Below are 21,712 nucleotides of genomic sequence, written 5' to 3' on the forward strand. Positions count from 1 at the left end.
CATGCAACCTGAGCTGCCATGAACTGAGTGTTGTCTGATGAGCCAGGCCATGAAGTTGGGTGTGCATTGCAGCATCCCATCATCGAATGGAAGTGGACTATACATGCTAGGGCCGAGCAGACCTTGAAGGCACAAGTGAGTTACACGAAGAAGTGGCCCAAATGCCCATGGTCCACTGCCTTCTCTGTCCACCGTGCAAGGATACAGCGAGAAGGTGGCCCTCTGGAAACAGGAAGAGGGCTCTCACTGGACACTGAATCTGCCTGCGCCTTGATCCTGAACTTCCCAGCCTCCAGAACTGAGAGAAATAGGTGTTTGTTGTTTAAGCCACCCAGTCTGTGGTATCTGTTATAGCAGCCCAAACTAAGACAGAAGTAATAGTTTGCCAATCCCTGATCTGGCATGCAGACTACCCTGTCCAATAGCTGTCTATAATGATGGGAATGTTTTGTATCTTCACTGTACAATACAGTTGCCACTAGCTACATGTAGTTACTGAGGACTTGAAGTGCGAGGAACAAAAATTTTATCTAGTCCTCTTTTCCATTTCTGTAGCCCTTGTTTCTCTAAGGGTTAATACAGTTTCCCAGTAGTTTCCCTGTCTCTAGTTTCAGTTTCCTCCAATACATCATTGCTAGAGGAATTTTTCTAAAATCGAATAGGATGCTAGCATTTCTCCAAAGCAACATTTCCTGGAAACTTTAGAAAGAAGTTCAACCTGTTAGCATGACACATAAATCTTTCCCACAGGCATCACAAAGAGGTAAAAGACTTTCCTCTGTTTCATAAGATAAGTGATGATAAATTTCTAGAAGTAGTCCTTCTTCATACTTTGTCTCCTCTAACATCTCACCAAGTGGCTTGCGGAATGATGCAGTGAAGAAAACCTGGCTTTGGTCATGGAAAGTTTATGTTAGAACCCCGATTTCTGTTACATTCCAACAGAGTCATTACATTCCAACAGAGTCACGGTAGGCATTTAATCACCTTTAGCCTCAGTATACTTTTGTGCTAAGCGAAAGTGATAACTAGGGTTGTTGTGAAGATCAAATGAATCTGTGGAAATCCTCTGCTCTTAGTAGAAGGCTATACAAATGTTACCGAGTCCAAACTCATTCTGCTCGCCGCATGACAGGCCAATCAATCGAAGATGTGTGGGGGCAAGGAATAGCGACTTTATTTGGAAAGCCGGCAGACCGAGAGGATGGCAGACTAATGTCTTGAAGAATCATCTTCCTCAAGTCAGAATACAGGCTCCTTTTAAACTAAAAAAGGTGGGGGGAGGAGGTGTTGTTGGTTGTTGCAAACTTCTTGGTGTAGGAATTCTTTGTTCTTGCAGCTATCCACAGTTGGGTCAGATCCAAACCTCCAACAAAACAAATGTTATTTTCTATTCTGCAAGTTGTTATCTTTATATAAGTGCGTAAGTGTTAATATCCTTTTACAAAAAGTGCAGAGCTAGCAAGACTAAGCCTAGAAAACAGGGCACAGGGTTAAAGCCAGAGGAGCAGATCTAATATGGAGTCAGATTTGTTCTTTTCTATTACACAAATACTAGTTGTTGTTACAATAAATATTGGGTTTTGAAATGTTTTTAAAAAGTAGCACCAACCTGACTTTACCTAATACATGGTCTGACTTTTAAAGCCAATCTGTGTGAGATGGCAATATAGACATAGGCCTTAGAGGTTCAAAGGAAAGAGATGAAAAGGAACAATTTTGGCCCATTTATTCCAAACATTCCTTTGAATTATATATTTTTCATGTTTAAGTCTAAGACTGCTTTCTTCAGTTTTGTTTTAGTAAACAAAAATTTCAGTAATACCAATAAATAGTTGATTCTTGAGAGTTGAATGACAATAATATCATATAAGTAGTCAGAAAAGAAAAAGTAGTAATATCTCATTTTTAAGCACCTATGGGGACTTTTCAAAGAGAACTTTCTCAGTGAGTTCTCCTAGGAGTAGCAGGAAGGGCACTGCTTTCAGATGGGAAAATAAGGCAAAGAGACAGTGTTATCATACGGGAAAAAAACGGTAAAGGGTCAATTTAGTTTACATAGGAAGTATTCTTTTCCCTCCCTCAGGGGAGCCTCATCACAGGATTTTAAAGATTAAGCATACTTTTCATTAGACCACATCACACTTTGTGATGAATTTCTATCACTACTTCATTTTTCAGTTCTTGAATGCTACTCCATCATGTTAAAAAAACGCAAAAAGAATATATCGTTTGTGATCAGTATGCTTTTCTCTGTGAAGGACAGTAAATACTTTTTATTCCTTTGACTTAAAGTATCCAAAGCACTTACCTGAATCTGTATCAGAACATTTAGATTGTGTGGATATTTCTACAAATCTCACTTCACTCTCTAGATTAAGACTTGTTGGAAGACAGGGACTTCTTTCACTCAACTTTACATGTCTGTCTCATTCTGTTACCGGGAAAAGGGAAATAAGAATTACCTCGGTTCTCAGTCACCCGAAAAAAAATTTTTTTTTGACGAGAGACAAAAAGCGTGATATAAGTAAGATTTTTATTAGTGAAGTTAAAAAAAAATAGTAAAAGATAGTACACTCCTGAGAATTGGGAGCAGGCCAATCCGAGAGAGGAAAAAATGGCGCAGCTCCTTTGTTTTTCCGTTTCATATCCTGGCCTAGGGTGTTTTTGTGATTGATTGATTGATTGATTGATTGATTGACAACCCAGGTTCCCTGTGCTCTGGCACATCCATCCCCTTTTGGGCAGGTTCATTGGGTCAAGTTATACCACGGCCTTCTCTTATACACAGCTGCAGTGCTTTGATTTTAACTTGCTTCTTTTACTGGCCCTCATTTAGAGAAAGTAAAAATTTCTGGAGTCCTTTTTCCTAAATGCAGACACACTTGCCATTTTCTGGGTTTTCCTTTCCCCTTCTTCTCCCCCTGCCCAGTGCTCATTTCTATCTACTGTCTAACAATCCTGCTTGGAGTAATTGCCACACGTATATAATATAAAACCATATTAGCAAACTGGCATCCATTCCTGCTTGTTCCCTGCAATATTCAGGTCTGCAATCCCTACTAAGTGCTCAGTAAACTCCAGTTAAAGTAAAGAATGATATTCATAGGGTAATCAGGATGATTAACCACACACCTCATGGGCATTTGGAACACTATCTTTGAGCTTAAGAGAGGGACTCCTGGCTCAGACCCCCAAACTGCAATGTGTCCCAGGTAACAAGCCCTCCAGCTATCATGGCATTTCGTTTATTCTGAGACCTCAGGATCCAATCTTCGTGGTATTTTCTTCCATCTCACTTTCTGCAGTTTACATAGGCTTTTGGTGTATTTTAAATACTCTTAAAAATTTTAATTTAACAGTCTAATCAGAACTTTTCACGTCTTGGTTACAGACCCCCTCCCCCAAACGAGTAAGACCCTAGGCAAGAGAAAGCAAGGGCCTGCAGGTGAGACACTAGGATCTCAACTGGGGAAACCTGGCCAACTCCCAGAGGGAGCAAGGCTTGAGATAGGACGGGGGATTGGAAGCCGAGGACCCCACGTGACCTCGGGCCCCGGGCTGAGCGGACCCCGCCCCTTCGTCCGCCGCCGCAGCTGCCGCGGCCGCTGCCGCCGGGGGGCGCATGCGCAGCCCGTGTTAGTGATGGAGGAGAGAAGATGGCGGAAGCGGAGTGAGTGACTTGCTGGTGACTGATGTCGTAACCGGGGAGCGAGTAGGGGCAGCGACACGTCCCCTCAGGAGAAAGCTGAGGGCTCTTTGGCGGGCAGTGCGGGGAAGGGGGGACGCGAGAGCTTCCTTCTCGTGGAGGAGCCTGCTTGGCCCTTGTGGAGGAACGGAGGCGAACTGCAAGGGTCCAGTTACCTCCAGGCGGGAGCGCTCCTTCCGCCGTCTGGTCCCAGGGGCCCTGAGCGCGGGGTCACTTCTCAGACCCCGACCCCTGGGGTCTGCTGGAAGATGAGCCGGGGTGGGGCTCGTCAGCCGCTGTCATCCCTGCAAGTGGGCCCCGCGGCAGCCTTGTCACGGCTGCCCGCGCCGGGGGCCCGCGGAGGCTGGGTAGGGCAGGGCGGGCACTGCCAGGCCTCCTTCGCGCTCTCCTCCTTCCCGCCCCGGCGCCGCTCCACTCCTCAGTGGGAGACCCCGAGACGTGGGGCTGCTCACCGCCCTCCCCCGGGAGGCGTGGAGGAGGTGCCCCAGCGCGGGCCTTAGAGCGACGGGGGCTGTTGCGGTTATGGCGAGGCTGAGAAAACACCCTGGAAGGAAAATCCTCTTTCCCTCGGGTCTCTGGCTGCAGCGTTGGTGCCGCCCTAAAGGGCCACATTCTTGTGTGGCGGTGTGATGGTATGCTTAGTTAGCGACTCCAACTTAGTGTTTCCTGGGTAGGCCGCTTGTGCAGCAGAACTGCCGCTTGGATTTTGCAGGCAGTACTATGCATAGACGGTGGAGTTACCAAAATTGTTGTTTTGTGCCAGGAGTCCAATTTCAGTGCTACGGTTTGGCTAGTTCTACGCGCCGATGTTTAGACTTGTGCCTAGAATTTGGATTCTCTTTGACCATTTTTGGTTAGTTACAGAACTGCTTACCGGAGGGTTTGAGGACGTGGTTGAACAAGATAGCGATGAAAAGGACCAGAATTTAAGCTGGCTTTTTGCATATCACTGGTACATGCCTCAGAAGTGTTTATGACAGGGAGTCCATTTGGTAAAAAGTTTACTTTATCTACCACTGTATCTATTTGATGTTGAGTAATTACCGTATGATGCTGTGATTTGATAACTGGAAGGTAGGTTGAAAAACTAGGGGGAAAAAACCCAAACCAGAGAACCATATAAATGAGTCATTTACTAATCAAAAAAGTAAGTAAAGAGTCAGCTTCTCCCTTCGTGCTTTTTTCCTTTCACTTTTCCTATTAAATCAAGACTTTTTAACATTTGATTGCTCAAAGAGCACATAAGTTCTATTTACATACGTGATATAAAGAACAAAGAAGATTTGTACATAAAAGGACACCATATGGGAATAGTGCGTGCATACACAATTAGTGCCAAATTCCTTTGTCTTTTCCTGAAGTAGAAAGTGTTCTTGTTACACTCTTGTCAGTGCTGCTCTTGTGAGGTGGTTCAGATTTTGTTTCTCAGAAGAAAAGACAAATAAGACTGTCAGATAAAACCAATATATTCTCAAGTGTGCTTTTCACCATTGTGGTGCATTTCTGACTCTACAAAAACTAGTGTAGTTCTAGTTTCTAACAATATTAAGGCCCTGATAACTGCCTTAAAATAGAATGTTGCTTGAATTTATTCAAATAGGGATTCTGTATTTAGTGGAGTTTTGTACCATAACAGTGAAATGAGATTGTAATATTGGTGGGAAAAGAATCAGAATGGTACAAAAATGCACTTTACTGTCCATAGCTGAGGGAAGTGACATAATCACGCTGTTTTCAAAATTTGGAGCAGTTCTTTGTAAAAAAGAGATTTCTGTAAGGAAGTAGAGAAATTGTTTTCAGCTGTTTCTTTTAGTTTCTTAGAGTAATCTGCTCATGGATGTAACTCAGTTATTAAATGTGGTGAGGACAGTGTTTTAGAATAATTAGGGAGAAAGCAGTGTGAGTTAATAAAAAATTATTTAACTTATTTTTTAAGAGAACTTGTTTTTAAAATAAACTATATATGGTATCCAAAAAATAAGCTAATTAACCAAGTTAAACTAAGCCAACATAAGTCCATAGGCATCCTATTTTAATGTGTAGATAAGAATGACTCTAATTTGTAATTAGTATGGTCAAAAGAATATAAAGAAATATTTTAATACTCTGATGTTGTTTAAGTTTTATTTTCCTAGGTAGTTTAGTGTTTTGTCATCATCTGTTTTGGTTTCCTTCAAGAGTAAAAACGTAAACTTTAGGTTAGGCTTTATTTGAGTTACATATCCTGAGTCATTTGAATTCAAATTTAGTAGATATGAACTATTAAATATGCTATGTGTTTGTGAAATATTTTTCCCTTCCAAGTGCTTATGGTGACTGTGTGCTATCTATATTTTACGAGGGCCTTAGAAATTTAGATTGTTGCTGATTATTTCTTGGAATAATTAAATATTCTTTAAACACCATATGATAATGCTTTTGCCAGTACAAACCCTTTGTGTTATCTGCTAGGTTTAAGGACCACAGTACAGCTATGGATAGTGAACCAAATCCTGGAACATCTTCGGTGTCGACAACTACCAGTAGCACCACCACCACCACCATCACCACTTCCTCCTCTCGAATGCAGCAACCACAGATCTCTGTCTATAGTGGCTCAGACCGACATGCTGTACAGGTATTTCAGTTATCGCGATGGGTAGGCTGAGATTTAGGATGTCTTTATTTTCTGCTTAAGCCAGATGAGTCTATTGTTTCATATCCTCAAGTGACTTACATGATACCCTCTAAATGAGTACAGTTAGAATTGTTAATGTTTGAAACAACCAACAGAGTGATTTAATAATCACTCTATTGGGAGGGCTTACATTTGTCAGCATGTAGCTTATAAGGTTATGTGTCAGGAAAATTATAATTGGAAGGTCTCCTCTAGGTGCGACTACAACGTGGAGATACTGATACTCAACCAAGAGCCCCAACATGAAGAACAGCTCTAGGTTTTTCTGGATTATTTTACATTTGAACCCAAAGTATAGACTTAGGGAGATCTATTCAGCTCTGTAGATGTGTTACGTTCATTTTAAACCCAACTGGCCTAAGAACGCTTAGCGTGAGAATCCATTCAAGAGCTCTACGGGGCACAGGGCGAAGGAAATATTTAACTAGGAAAAATCTTAGGCTCTTCATTTAGTTGAGAAAATAAAGTTTACTCAGTTACCTTTATAACAGTGGAGGTTGAGACAATATGGTATTGCATAAAAAGGGCCTGGGCATTGGGATCTGGTGTGCTCTTTGAATTCCATTTTCTTTATCATTGGTAGCTGTGTAGCCCTGGGTGAGGGGCATATGTCCTTGAGCCTCAGGAAACTATAAAATGGAGACCACCTGCTTGATTAGTTATGAGGATTGAAGGAAGCATCTAGAATTGTATGGGGTACGTCATGTGTACTCAGTAAATAATAATAGTGAATATGTGTTGAACAGTTGCTGTATGCCGAGCATTTGATAAATGCTTTACATGGATTATCTCTTTTAATCCTAACTGCACCCTTATGAAGTAGATCCTTTTACTATCTCCATTGTATAGATGGGAAAACTGATGTTTTAAATTGGCTAAATAACGTTCCTAAACTCACGTAGCTAGTTGGTTCTTTGGCTTTAGAGTTGTGCCCTTAACCACTTTGTGAGTTCTTATTTTTTCCATTATACTTGGTTTCTTATCAGATCCACATAATTTTACTCCATCTTGAAAAAAACTTCCCTGTTTATGATGTAGTCCTCTCCCCACACCATTTTCCTAGAGTGGAAGATCCCAGTTTAATGGCTATTTAGCTGTAATGTGGTTTAGGATTCTGAAGTTACTGTGGAGTGGAATCGGAATTGTTGGAGCAAAATTCAAACTGGAAGGCAGAGTGTGTTTTTAATGTTTTTCACCTTTTTTCTGAGGCAGGGGATATAGGGAAGAGTATTTGGATCTTTGAGCATACAGATAATGTGATACTTTAAATGCTGTGTTGTTGTCTAGCTTTTACCTAAGCTGGACATGTTAATAAAAAGTGAAATGTTACTGGAAATGTGTAGATATAGATACATATCACAGATAGCACTAACTTTAGTTCTCATGAGATCATAGAATTGCTTCCCTTAAGATGTAATCAAATCACTATTTATTGAACTACGTAAATAGTTCTTTCATACCTTTCAGCTTTATTTTTCAGTCCTATGAATCCTCTTCACCCTCCTTGTTCCTTTAGAGGGACAAAAAAAGAACTATGTTCTATGTCTTTAACTTGTATTTAAAGAATCTCTCTCCCGTGAGTATAGCATTGAGTGGTAATGAAAGACTGTGCTGACTAGAAAAAAATTACTACACTCTGTCAAGTAGATTATTCATTTTTAATTTCACTTTGATTTTAGAATTTTGTTTTGGAATTAGAGGAACATACATAGATTTCCCTGACCAAAAAGACATCATCTTGTAATTCTAAATTACTTAATGCTGGTCTTCAGTCCCCTGCAACTAGGGGTCAAAAGCCTACATGGATTTTGTGACAGGAGCTTGTAGCTGGTGTAGCAGTCCATTGTTGGGGAACTGACATGTGAACACGTGAAGGTAAACAACACAAGGAAATACGCTTTCTTGGAATTCGGATGAAGAGATTCATGGCTTTGTGTGAAAGATGCCCTGACTCAGACCCTCAAACTGTAGGATTATGGCTCTGTTACTCCCTTAGCTCTTTGAAAACTCTGGTTTGATACTGAGATTAGGGTGCTCTTTCAGAGTCACCGTGGGCATGATGTGATTTTGGGACGTGGTTGCAGAGGACTGGTGTAGTCTGACTTACCATTGGGAGATAAAGGATTTTCCTCTTTTATTGGAATACTTCTCTAATTTATCAATTAATGAAGTTTGGACTCAGCTTTTATATTCTGGTAATAAATAGTCATAATAATTAGTCCTTTTTCAGAAACTTTTTTTAGTAAGAATAGTTTTATTCTGTGTTCAAACAACTGAAACAAGGAATATGACATTTAAAAATTTAAAAACATTTTGAAAAGTGATTAGTAATTTTCTAAAAAAATAGCTTTATAATTTTATGTGGTTATTAATATCACAAAACTAAGTTTTTTCAGACATTTAAAGTACAAATGAGAAGGTAAAAGTCAGTTCTAATCTAGCTACCTGTCAGTAGTCTTTTAGTGGTTTGCTGAATATTCTGTGAAATATTTCAATATAAATGGTATCTTTCTCCATACACTATTTAGTAACCTGCATTTTTCAACTAATAATATATTTGGGAATTTTTTTGTTAATAAATATAGATTTATTTGCTCTGTTCAATACAGTAGCTACTACCTGCAGGTGGCTATTTTATATTTAAATTATAATTAAAATTCAGTAGAATTAAAAACTTAATTCCCTAGTTGCATTAGCCACCTTGTAAGTGCTCAGACTAGTGGCTCCTGTACTGGATGCACTGATCTACATTACTGTTAGTGATGGCTGCAGGGTATACATATCCTCTCTACTCAAGCCAAGAATTCTACCAACTTTTACCCAAAACGGTTATACCAATTTATACTCTTACTTACAGTAGTAGTAGTAGTATTTTAAATCTTTGTCGGTCAAAAAGTTAGAAAATAGTGTCTTGTTTTAATTTGTACTTTTGACTACTAACGAGATTGAAGATCTTTTCCAGTGCTTACTTGGCCCTTTTTCCTTTTGTGAATTGCCTCTACTGGGTTTCTTTTATTTGTATACATTTGTGAATCCTAGTAATAACTAGGAGAGCACTATATTTGTAAGTTTGATGACATTGAATCTTAAATTAGTGAAATTTTAAACTGCCGCTTTTTTGATACTTTATTTTATGGTTAAGGTTATGGTTTGACACTGGTTCAATTGACTTATCACAGGTAATTCAGCAGGCATTGCATCGCCCTCCCAGCTCAGCTGCTCAGTACCTTCAGCAAATGTACGCCGCCCAGCAGCAGCACTTAATGCTGCACACAGCAGCTCTCCAGCAGCAGCACTTAAGCAGCTCCCAGCTTCAGAGCCTTGCTGCTGTTCAGGTGAGGCTGAAGTGAATTAAGAACTTATGAAGCCAAAGTTGGCATTACCTGAGGATAATTACTGAAATTAAATACATTGGGTAGTATTTCAGAGTTCTCAGGTGTCCTGTAATTATTGTTTCTTAAGGACATCTAATAGGCTGCCAAATAGAAGTTAGTTTAAAAAAAAATGGATATGTTTTATTTGTTATTCTGTTGCTAGCTTTTGGCCCTCTGCTTTTTATCTCCATTTCAGAAATGCTATACTAGTGTCATGGTTTTGTGTATAAAATTCAAAGTACAACAGTGAATAGTTAGGGTTGTATGAATCACATTTACATTTTAGCAAAAAACCTTTTTTTAATACATCAGTATTTTACACTCATTAAAAAAATCAAACAGTATAAAACTGTTTATAAGTAAAATATAGGTGTCCTTTTCCACACCCACTGCTGTTTTCCACTCTTCAGATGTGACCACTAAGAGTTTTATTTGTATCCCTCCAGAAATTTTCTGTATAAAAACATACATGTGCACTTTTCTAAAATCCAATCATATGACTCCTACTAACAGGATGATTTTATCATTAAATGCTTATGTTTTAAAAGATTTTCAGTGTTGTTGTATTGTTTATTTAAGTAAAACTGTGTGAGATTTAAACTTAATCTCCTCATCAGAGGAGAATCTCAGTTGACTGAACCTGAAAAAGGTTTATTTCTGTTATAAACACATCCCCACCTGTTGCTTCTTCTCAGTAGTGTAATTTCATGTAACGTCATGTTCATGATACGAATTAGGAAACTGAAACCCACTGGCACTTGATATAGCTCCAGTTTCTTTTTCATAACATTGAAGTGGTGATTTCACTTCAAAGAAGATAGAGACCTATAGAGTGAAACTGACAATGTGTGCAGCTATTAAAATAAGATTAGCCTTTGGATCTTCTCTTGTCACCATTCAGTTTTTTTCTTTTTTTCTTAGTCAATTTGGCCAAAGCTTAATCCATGTTGACTGTAAAATGAATTGCTTCATAGATGTTTTGACTTTTATTGTGGTTTTGTGGTATTCTGGTACCAGAAAGTTTTAAACTTCAGCCTTTTATAGACACATTGTAAAGATCTTATTATTTTAGGCAAGTTTGTCCAGTGGAAGACCACCTACATCCCCCACAGGAAGTGTCACACAACAGTCAAGTATGTCCCAGACATCTGTAAGTGCCCTAAGTTTTTTTCCTGGATTTAAAATTTTTAATTATTGCTTTCCAAAAGTGAACTGTTAATATTTATAAAGCTATTATTGTGTATTTGTTGAATGCTATTTAATTAACAAGTGCCTAGAGATAGGAATAAGGTTCAAAAACTCAGAACTAATGTCAAACTTCTGAAAATCTGAGTCTTAAAAATGTTTTTGTATTATTTCTTACACATACTTCTCCACTGATTGTGTTCAGGTCTTATGTAAATAATTGCAGTTCTCAATGTGTATTGAAAGCCTGAAATACACAATGCAGAGGTATTAAGCCATGAATTTACTGTGGTATACTGAAGAATGTCATGTCCTTGGTAGACATCTAAATGTTTCTAGTTTTTTTCTGTGCAATCCACATTTTAGAAATTTTACTTTTAAGCTTATGCTTGAGTTATGTGAGTCCAATCTGGAAGTATCCATTCAAAATAGTGTAATTTATTTTGAGAAAGGAGTGAAAGAAAGGTGATTTGCTCTATTGCACATATAAACTGGGAAATTGTGCAGAGTTTCCCAGTTAAAAGAAATTTACAGGTATGGTAATACTTGTTAACTTTTAATTTTGATATAATTTCTTTTTTTAATATATATTTTTATTGAAATATATTTTCTTCTATGAAGCCACATGAAAATGACCAAATTCTGGGAGGGAGGGGTAAATTAAGAGTTTGGGATTAACATATACAACTACTATATATAAAATAGATAAACAAGGACCTACTGTATAGCGCAGGTAACTATATTCAGTATCTTGTTATAACTATAACGGAAACGAATCTGAAAAAGAATATATACACATAAGTGGGTGTGTAAATCACTTTGCTGTACACCTGAAACTAACACAACATTATAAATCAGTCATACTTTAATTTTTAAGAAATGATCAAATTCAAGAAATTTAACATTGATACAATGCAGTGCACATTCAGATTTCATCAGTTGTCCCAGATTTCTGAGCCTCATCACTATAGACATTATGGGCCAGATAATTCTTTCTTGTTGAGGGGTATCCTGTGCATGATAAGTCATTAAGCAGCATCCCTAGCTTGGGTGGGCTGTGCCCTCCTTCCCCCAGCATGACAATCAGAAATGCCTCTAGGCACTGCTAGATGTTTCCTGAGGGGTCAGGAATTGCCTCTGTTTTTTCCTGATTCAGGATGGTAATACTTTGATACTTTGTAAAATTGACTCTGATAGAATATAGTTTATAGATTACCAAAGAATTGAAGATGAACTTGTGCTGTGTTTCTTTAGCTAAGGGTATGGTCTTTGCTGAGTAAGTATATGTACAGTGAGCATATAGTTATTTTGGGGCTATTGGTCTGACATTTTTAATTAAAAAATTCTGTTTTAGCATGGAAATACTCTGGAACATGAATAAAATTAGTTAAAAGATAAATTACTTATGACTTGAAAATGTTAGACTGAAGAAAAAGAAAAATTTAAGTAATGTAATCAATCCCTAAGCATTAATGCTATAGTTATGGTTATTGATGTCAGATATGTCTTTAATTAATACATTCGGTAGTTAAGGAAAGGATTGGTAAACACTTTGTGGACTGGTTAAAGAAATTATAGATTAATTCTTTATGAAATAACATTAGGATATATATAGAAAGATATGTGTTCTGAATTTTTTTCTCTACATTGTTAAAAGGTATCCTTTTAAGTTGTTTTTCTTTCATTATGATTTTATGTATGTGATTTTCACAATCACATTTCCAGTGATTGTGATTATTTTTTTGTGACATCGTTAGTGCTAGTTGTCATAAATTAGGTAGACTTGTACGATGAAGGATGCCAGAACTTACTACTGGCTGATGGAGGAGAAGAAGTAAATAGGGAGAGCAAGTACTTAGGAAAAAAACAAAAGAATAACACATTGCATTTGTTTTGTTTTCTGTTCTGACTGAGCAGTGGCTCAAGTGAGTTGACTAGCAGTCCACATTATGATACCCAAGGTAGCTTAGTAAATTTAGGTCATTCTCCAAAAGACGGACAGAGTATGGTAGCAGAAATCTCTAGGTAGTGATAACAATGAGCGGTCAAGTGGCAGTAAAGTAGTTTTCAGAGTTTTGGTTCTTGTGAGGTAGGTTTCCAATAACAGTGAAAGCCCTGGGGAGGGGTCCAACCTCCAGTAGGAAAAAGGGCTACAAGGTAGGTTGTCAAGCCACCATCCAAATAAGTTGGGGTTTAGAGTAGGAGTGGGATCCCAGTGGGAAAATGGAGTATTACATTTTAAAAAGTGAAGTCAAAAGTCCAGTCATACCACCTGGAGAAACAATATATGTGGAGAGGACCATTGTTAACTGAATGTGTAGGTAATTAGTGGGTGCCAGCATCCTCTTCTTTCCCCTCATTAGAACAGAAAGGCTAATTCTAGACTCTTACCAGTAATGAGAGGTGATTTTATAGTTGATTGGTTCTAAAACTAGTTGAGACTGAGCCTTTAGGTTGACGGCTTTGTCCTTCAACTGAATGGGACGAAGACTTAAATTTGATTTGCTAAAATGAAACCTAGACCAATTTAAAACTTTTACGCAAAAAAGAGCATCAGCAAAAATATAAAACAACAAAATAGTTGAAAATACATTTGCACCATGTATGTCATCCAGCTTATATTTGTAAAATATTAAGGGCTCTTTTATGTTAGTAAGATAAACAATGAGAATTCACAAAAGACCTGCGTTGGTAATTTTCAAAAGAAAGCCTTTACCCTGTTAGTAATAAAGAAATGTATGTAAAAGCGACAATGCTGTACTATTTTCACTTGTCAAATTAGGAAACAAGGAAAAACACTGAGACAATACTCATTGGCAGGGATGTGAGAAAGTAGGTATACTTGTACACTATTGGTGGGAATATAATTAGTACAACTTTTCTGGAGGGTTATTTGGCAATGTGTGTGAAAATTTAAACTGTGCATGTACTTTCACATAGCAGTCTAATTTTTTGTGATGTCTTTTACTAAAAATAACAATTATGATAGATAATTATGCAAAAATGACAAATATGTAAATATGCATGGTTTATAATAGTGGAAAATTATAGACTAAATGTTCATTAATTGAGGTTTAGTTAAGTAAATTATAGTTAATTCATACAGTGGGATACTATAGCTGCTAAATGCTGTATATGTACATAAAGAGACTTAGATTTTCATTAGATATTAAGTGAAAAAAAGCAAGAAAGTATAGTCTCATCTCATTTAACTTATTTATTTAGGTTATTCTATTTTTCGGTTCTGAAATTCCCATTTGGTTCTTTGTCTTTTGCTGAGAGTTTATTTTTTCATTTGTTTTGAGTGGGCTCATAATTGCTTGTTCAAAACATTTTTATGATGACTGCTTTAAGATCTTTTGTCGGATAATTATAATATTTCTTTCATCTTGGTGTTGGCATCTATTTATTGTCTTTTTCATTCAGCTTGAGGTCTTTTGGTTCTTGGTACAAATGAGTGATTTTTTTGATTGAAACCTGGACATTTTCAGTATTATGTTATATGACTGTGGGTCTTATTTAACCATTCTGTTTTGACTGGCTTCTGAAAAGGAGTGTGTGCCACCTCCTTACTGCCATATGGGGGTAGAAGTCCAGGTTCCACATTTGTTTTCCATTGGTACCCAAGGGAGTGCTCCTTCTAATTGCCAAGTTGGAGTGCGTTATGGCTCCCCACTAATGTTTCTGTGGCTGGGAGGGATAGGAGTGCAGTGTTACTGCACCCCACGTGGTCTCCACTGATACTACAGGAACGGGGTGGGTTGTTGGTGCTGGTCTGTTACTGCCTGACTGGGATGAAAGTCCTGGCTCTCTACGTGGCCTTCTTTGACACTAATTGGTTGGAAGGATTTGTGGGATTGGGGTGCCTCATTATGGCTTGGTGAGGGTGGAAGTCTAGGTCTTTGCAAGTGTGGAGGTGGGTGAGGCCACAGTGTTTTCTGTGGTGTTTGGCTGGAGTAGAGCAATTACTATCTGAAAGTTTTCTGTGTTGTTAGGCTGTCCCTTTTCTGGTCCTTGGCTAGAAAGAGCAGACCACTGGAGTTTTTTGTTTGTTTGTTTGTTTCTACCCATTGATGTTTCTAAGTTACTGACTTCTCAGCTTCATGTTTGGGTTATGTGAGACTTAAAAAGAAAACCCAGGGAGCTTATAACCACATTGTTCACTGGGTCTTGAGGTCCCTACCGAGTCTGCTTTTAACCACCTTTTGGGATCTTACGTTTATTTTATGTGTAACATCCAGGATTTTTAGTTGTACTTAGGGACAGGAATAGGGAAAAAGTATGTCTATTCCACCTTCCTGGAAACAGAATTCCTATTATTTAACTTAAAAAAATGGTTCTATCTATATGTCTGTCTGATTATATAGGAAGAAAATCTGTAATATACAACCAACTGTTAATCAGTGGTTATCTCTGAGGAAGTAGAGTGAAGAGCTTCATTGTGTTAGTTTTTGTATTGTGTAAATAAAATATGAATATACTCTTGTCTAAGAGACAGATAATGCAAAAGTGTAGAATAAAAGTGGCATTTCTTTTCAATAGTCCTTTTTTGCGCTAATGAAGTTTTATGTGATGCTTTCCTATTTAATAACTGTACATTTCTACACATAAATGTAAATAGATATTCCTATGGTTAATTTTGTTTGTTCCAGTGTAGGTGAAGTGCCGTCATTTTCTATCTTCTCTTCTAAGTCTCTGGGCATTTTCATCTGGAAAGGATTATGTGGCTGGAAATTGCAATCATAAGTCTCTAAATGACTCAAGGGCTGTTTGTATCTCATTCCCTTTCCCTTTCTTTGTTTTTTGGCCCTAGAATCTACATTAATCCCAGATGTTTTGACTTTAATTTACTGCACTGTTCTGTCAAAAGGGAAAAACCTTATTTTTGATAGCTTTCTAGCTCTGGTACCAGGTAAGGTGCGTTTTTGAAGCTCAGTTAGTTTTATGACTTTATTCATTCACACATTCACTCATTTATTCAGTAGGTATTTACTGAACATTTAATATGTGTCAGACACCCTTCTGGATGCTGGGAATACAGCAACACAACAAATTCTCTGTCCTTACGGAGCTAGAGATAGATAGTGTAATATGTCAGATGATGGTAAGTTCTAGAGAGAAAAATAAAGCAAGGAAGTGGAATGAGATGAAGGAATTTGCACTTTAAATTAAAGTGATGGGGAAAGCATTGCTAATAAAGATGGCATTTGAAGAAGGGTGAGGGAGGCAAACATGCTCCGGGGACAGAAGGAAGGGCAGTGTGGCTGGAGTGGAATGAGAGTGGGAGTATGTTTAGAGATGGCATAGGTAATTGTAATCCAGTCATGAGGAGATTATTAAACCCTTGGGTTTTTGCTCAGCATGCATTGGGAAGCTATTGGAAAGCGATTTTATTAGGGGACATTACATCACCTCACATAGGCTTTAACTTAGCTACAATGTTGAGAGAAAGTTCTAGAGGGCAAAGACAGAACCAAGGAGACCAGTTAAGTGGTTCCTATAATAATCCAAGAGAGATATTGGAGGCTTGGACCATGATGCTGACTGTAGATGTCATGAAAAATGGTTAGCCAGATTCTGAATATTTTTTCTCTAATATTTTATTATAGAAATTCGGATGTTTTGAAAATAGAGCTAACAGTTTATGCTGATGGATTGAATAAAGGATGTGAGGAAGGTGAAGAGTCAGGGATGACTGTAATATTTTGGCCTGAGCATCTGGAAGGATCTGTCAAAGCAGGTGTTGGAAAAGAAAATCAGGAGTTCAGTTATAGACATGATGTATATTAGACACCCACCTGTAGATGTTGAGTAGAGACTGGATATATGAGTTAGGAGTTCATTTGGGAGGTCTGGTGATCAGTGATGTCTTACACATCTCGTTGAAAATTCAAGTCACAAGTGTACATGACTTTGCTACCAGTTGTGGAATATTATGTGAGAAAGTTTGGTAGAATGGAAGACATGAGGGACCTGGGTTCTAGGCTTAATTCTGTAACTGACTGCTGGCATGACTTAGGGTAAATCATTTAACCTCGTTATACCTCAGTTTTCTTTTATGTAAAATTAAGTTATCTAGTTGGATGGTTTTCAGTCTTTTCATCCAGCTATCCCTGGGTCTAGCTCAAGGAGAAGGTTCAATAGATGGTGCTATGCACTGAATTGCATCTCTCTCAAATTCGTATGTTGAAGCTCTAAACCCCATGTGACTGAATTAGAAATTGGGCCTTTAAGGAGGTGATTAAGGTTAAATGAGGTCATAAGTATGGAGCCCTGATCCAGTAGACCTGGTGTCCGTAGTAGAGGAAGAGCCTCTGGAGATCTCCCCCTCTCTGTTGTGAGGACGCAGTGAGAAGGTGGCCATCTGCAAGCCAGCAGAGAGCTCTGGCCAGAAACTGAATTGCACAGTACCTTGATCTTGGACTTCCTAGCCTCTAGAACTGTGAGAAATTCTGTTTTTTCAGCTACTCAGTTTGTGGTACTTTGTTTTGGCAGCCCAAGCAGACCGAGATGGATGGGGTGCTGAGCCTTACCCTAAACTTCAGACAGAATAGTTGTGTGATGTTTGAATCTGGGAATTCTTAATAAGACTGCGTGCGGAGAAAGGGTTCTATTTTTTTTTTTTTAAAGTTTGGGAACCATTGTTTAGATGTTAATATAAGATTCTGTCAGGGTGTCTTAAATAGTTTATATGCATTATGGAAAATAGTGCCTATCACATAGTAGGTGTGTAATAAATATTTGTTGAATGATGAAGTTATAGGAATTATAATCATCAACTAGAGTATGTAATGCATAGAATTAGTTTTAATTCTTGATTACTTCAAGTGGATTATCTTCAATTCAGAGAATCATTTTAGGATATTCTGATTGCCTGAAATTGCATTATAGAAGAGAGTCTAAGTCCTGACCTCTGTGATGAGATTCTTTTGTTGCTAGTTATGAGCAGGCAGCCAATTACCAGGTGTATCTATTGGCAACATTATGCTAGTTGCCCTGGGGGTACACATGAGTCAAAGTCCCTTCCCTTAGAGACAGTAATAGGCATTTGAAGAACTATGCCTAGACATATCAAATAGTAAACAACAAACAGTGTATAATGAAGTGATGAATGCCCTGAGAGTTAACAGAAAAGAGATCTTTGAGTAGTTGGGAAAGGCTTCCTATATGGGACTTAAGCTGAGCTATAAAAAATATGTAGGGTTTGCAGAGACGAGGACTCATCCTGAGCTCGTAATTCTGAAACAGCAGAGCTTAGTTTCAGGGATTCACTGCTGAATGGGATTCTGTATTAGTCTCCCACACTTCTGAGGATAATCTGCGCCAGTATTTTCTTGCTTGGTGCCGGGCATGGTATTAAGTGCTCAGGAGCCAAAGTGAACAAAGGTCTTAGAGTACAGTGGATGCAGAAAACAGACATGTAAACACAGGACATTGTGATAAGGGTTTTGTTTTACTGGAGTATCTTCTAATAACTTGCTTGAAAAGGGTACATGGAAGATAAATTTGGAATATTTGTAGGCCCCCCAATTCCCTCCTCATAGACCTTTTAAATAATTATTTGTACATAAATTCTATATTGAAAATAATTTTTCTTAGGAAACTTGAAAGCAAGGACCATTGTTTTCAAAATTCTGGTACTGCCAAAGAGGCTGATTTTAAGTCTCATTATCATTCCTCTGGGGAAGTTGTTTCTTTTTCTCTTCAGTCATTTACATTTTCGTGTTTTCTTTAGTTTTTCTGGACTTCATGACATTGTGTCTAGATGTCATTGTGCAGAACACTTGTTGGACCCTCTTAGTGTGAAACTTAGTGTTCATGTGTATGAAACTAAAAAAGTTTTAACAAAAATTAATTTCCTTTTATTTTCTCTGTTCTCTTTCTGAAGCTCCTTTAGTTGGAAGTTGGTCTTTCCAGATCAGAATATTTTTAGCTTTTTACTCATTTTCTGTCTTTATCTTGTTATACTATTGTGACATATTTCCTTGTCTTTTTTTTTTTTTTAAAACCTTTTCCTTTTACATTTAAAAGAAAACTGCAGTTCAGCTTTTGTATTTCCAATTTTTAAGCACATTTCCTTATTCTTTTTCCATAGTATTCTGTTTTTCTGTTATGGATGAAATATTTTAGATCTCCGTTGTGATACTTATCAGCTTTTAAAACACCTTTTTTCTGTTTCCTGAATAATTTATATTTCTTAGAAACTATCTTCATTTTTTTCTTTCATGCTACTGATTTTTCTCTTAGAAAAGTTTTCTCTCAGAATGCTTGGTTTTCTGCTTATATTTAAGGTGCATGATTATGTAAATTAATCAACATGGATTTCTTTCACTGCTCTGAAGATAGATGTGCTCCTAGTTAGACCTCTCTCCTTAGTGGAAAGGCTGATTAGAGTTTCTGTGTTTGCATGTGGGTATAGCAGTGGGGTGACAGTGGGAAGGATATATCTTTGGCAGGTTTAGAATTGAAGGTATGCAGGTTGGAAGCTGGCTGTTAGGCTGGGGAGCGAGTAGTTTTCAGAATAATGAGGATTTTACTTCAAGGTACGAGTCCCCATTCTACAGTTCCAGCTTTTCCTCAGCAGTTCTTTGACTTTTTTAGCGAAGTGTCCTTTTTCTCCTAGGTCTCTATGCCTGTTGTTCTAGGTGCAGGAGGGGTGGGGTTATGGCTGGTGAATCTTGTTTTCTAGACAGACCTGCAGATAATCAGTTCTTCAGTTTTTGGCCCCACTTCTTTCTTCTGCTTTTATGTCTCTAAATTCTGGGCCTAAACCCATTCTGGTCTATTTTTTTCTGTATTCTGGACTGCAGCTTCCTGTCTCTTTCTGCATCAGTATGATCCCATCTTTAGATCTTAAAGAAATGCAGATGGTACCTTCCTCTCTTTCTCTGCTATATGTGTTTTCTTTTGTTTGTTTATTTTTTTTCTTTTGATACTGTTCTTTTATCCCCTGTTTTTTTTGTTTTTGAAAAAAACATTAAACCCACGGAAAAATGCTAAGACTAGGCAATGACCCTTGTGTACCCTTCATGTAGCTATCTATACCAGTTATTAAGTTTCTATTTATACACTGTTTTCCTGACCATTTGAAAATAAGTTGAAGATATCATGACACTTCAGTCCCAAGGGCTTTAGCGTGTATTGCCCAAGAAGGAGATTGTCCTACATAACCACAGTACCATGTCACATCTAAGAAATTTATTATCAGGATAGTAATATCTAGTATATGCCTCACAAGTCCTATTTTCCTTTAATATAAAAAGATCTCCTTGACTTTTTTTTTTTAAAAGAGCACAGGTCACCTATCTTATGGAGTGTGCTACATTTTAAATTTATGTGTTAGTTTCTCTCAGTCTTTTTTATTATCATATTAACTGCTTTTCTGTGGATTTTAGTAGGAGAGAGAAACAAATGGGTGTGCTCAGACTATAATTTTCAGTATTTGTTGTTTTATAAACATGAATTGTAATGGCTATATAATATTCTTCATTTTTTTAAATCTGTTTTCCTCTTGCTGGCAGTTTAATTTCTCATATTGTTTTGCTGTTATAAGTAAACCTGCATTGATGATTCTGTTATATATCTTTATTACATATTTAGTAAGTTTCTTTAAACAAAATTTCCTAAGAGTACACTTATTGGGTCATTGAGGTTGTTTTTAGATCAAGAACTTTATAAATGATCAGTTTTCTCTAAAAGTATCTAAATTAGATCAACGACATATCAAATGAATTCATTATGAATTTATCTGAGAGAAAATTACATGCTTATAACCAATGTCCTCATCCTCTGTTATTGATTTTAGGAGGTACTTTTAAGTTTTAAAACTCACTGTTTTCAAGGATTTTTAAAAATATAATTTCAAATGATTGTTTGAAGCGTATTCCAAAACTTAATAGCAGTCTAAGATAAAACTGTAAACTGAATGTTTGTGTGGTCATCAGGAGCTTTCCTGAATTCTTACAAAATATGCCAGTAGTACAGAAAAAGTGAAAGTCCCCTTCAGTCCTTCTGTCTCCTCAATGTGCTAGATATCCCTCCAGATCTTTACAATGCATTATGGACATACATAGTATAAAGAAATTTCTGTGTATGTGTTTAACACACATTTTTTTCCCCACACTGTAAACACAGTCAGGTATTCTGCATTTTGTTTTTACATTTAATAGAGTGTGTCTTCAGAGCTTTCTGTCTCACTCACTTAAGCTACTGCATGGTTGCACACAGTATGGTTGCACTTTATCTTGTATAACCATCTCTGCTGCTGGACAGGTACTTCCAATATTTTGATTATTTTAGCCTTGCCTCTGTTCTTTCTAGGATGTCAAAATCTGAAAGCAGTTGGAGATTGTGAGGGGGTTTTTTGCTTGTTTTGCTGTTGTTTTTACAGCTTGTATTGCAGAAAGTAGAAATAATGGTTTTCTATAATAAATAGGATAGACATTTTCTTTTTTTTGTTTGAAGTAGTTTTTTTTTTAAATTGAAGTACAGTTACAATGTGTCAGTTTCTGGTGTACAGCGCAATGTCCCAGTCATACTTCATTTCATATTAAAAATGTGCAGTCTCTTAAAAAGGAAGTCCTTCATGGGTAGATATTATTGCTTGAAATTTCCATGTAATATTTTACACTCCTGGGTATTTGAATTACTCATACATAAATTCCCACTGAATGAAGCAAGAAAATTTATATGCTGCTTTAAACTGATAATAACAAAACAGTATACTAAAGTAAACATTAAAGAAAAAAAGGAAAATAGCATATTCTC

At 37.4% G+C, this 21,712-nt stretch overlaps 1 protein-coding gene across 12 annotated transcripts in view; it reads left to right on the forward strand.

Annotated features, from left to right (window-relative positions):
- Positions 1 to 3,554: 3,554 nt before the first annotated feature.
- Positions 3,555 to 21,712, forward strand: part of PHC3 (polyhomeotic homolog 3) — a 72,906-nt gene continuing 54,748 nt past the window's right edge. For 10 of the 12 annotated variants that reach the window (XR_012508461.1, XR_012508501.1, XM_045514574.1 and 7 more), the window contains exons 1-4: positions 3,555 to 3,673; positions 6,161 to 6,326; positions 9,566 to 9,721; positions 10,833 to 10,910. Coding sequence is in view for 10 of the 12 variants with exons in the window: in XM_045514574.1 (XP_045370530.1) it covers positions 3,660 to 3,673; positions 6,161 to 6,326; positions 9,566 to 9,721; positions 10,833 to 10,910 (414 nt within the window). In the remaining 2 variants the exon portion in view is untranslated. Of the gene's footprint in view, positions 3,674 to 3,747; positions 4,342 to 6,160; positions 6,327 to 9,565; positions 9,722 to 10,832; positions 10,911 to 21,712 lie in introns of those variants that run through there. The other 2 variants (XM_074367989.1, XM_045514576.1) reach the window with 2 other exon arrangements.

This window comes from Camelus bactrianus, chromosome 1 (genome assembly GCF_048773025.1).
Source record: "Camelus bactrianus isolate YW-2024 breed Bactrian camel chromosome 1, ASM4877302v1, whole genome shotgun sequence".
Lineage (NCBI taxonomy): Eukaryota > Metazoa > Chordata > Mammalia > Artiodactyla > Camelidae > Camelus > Camelus bactrianus.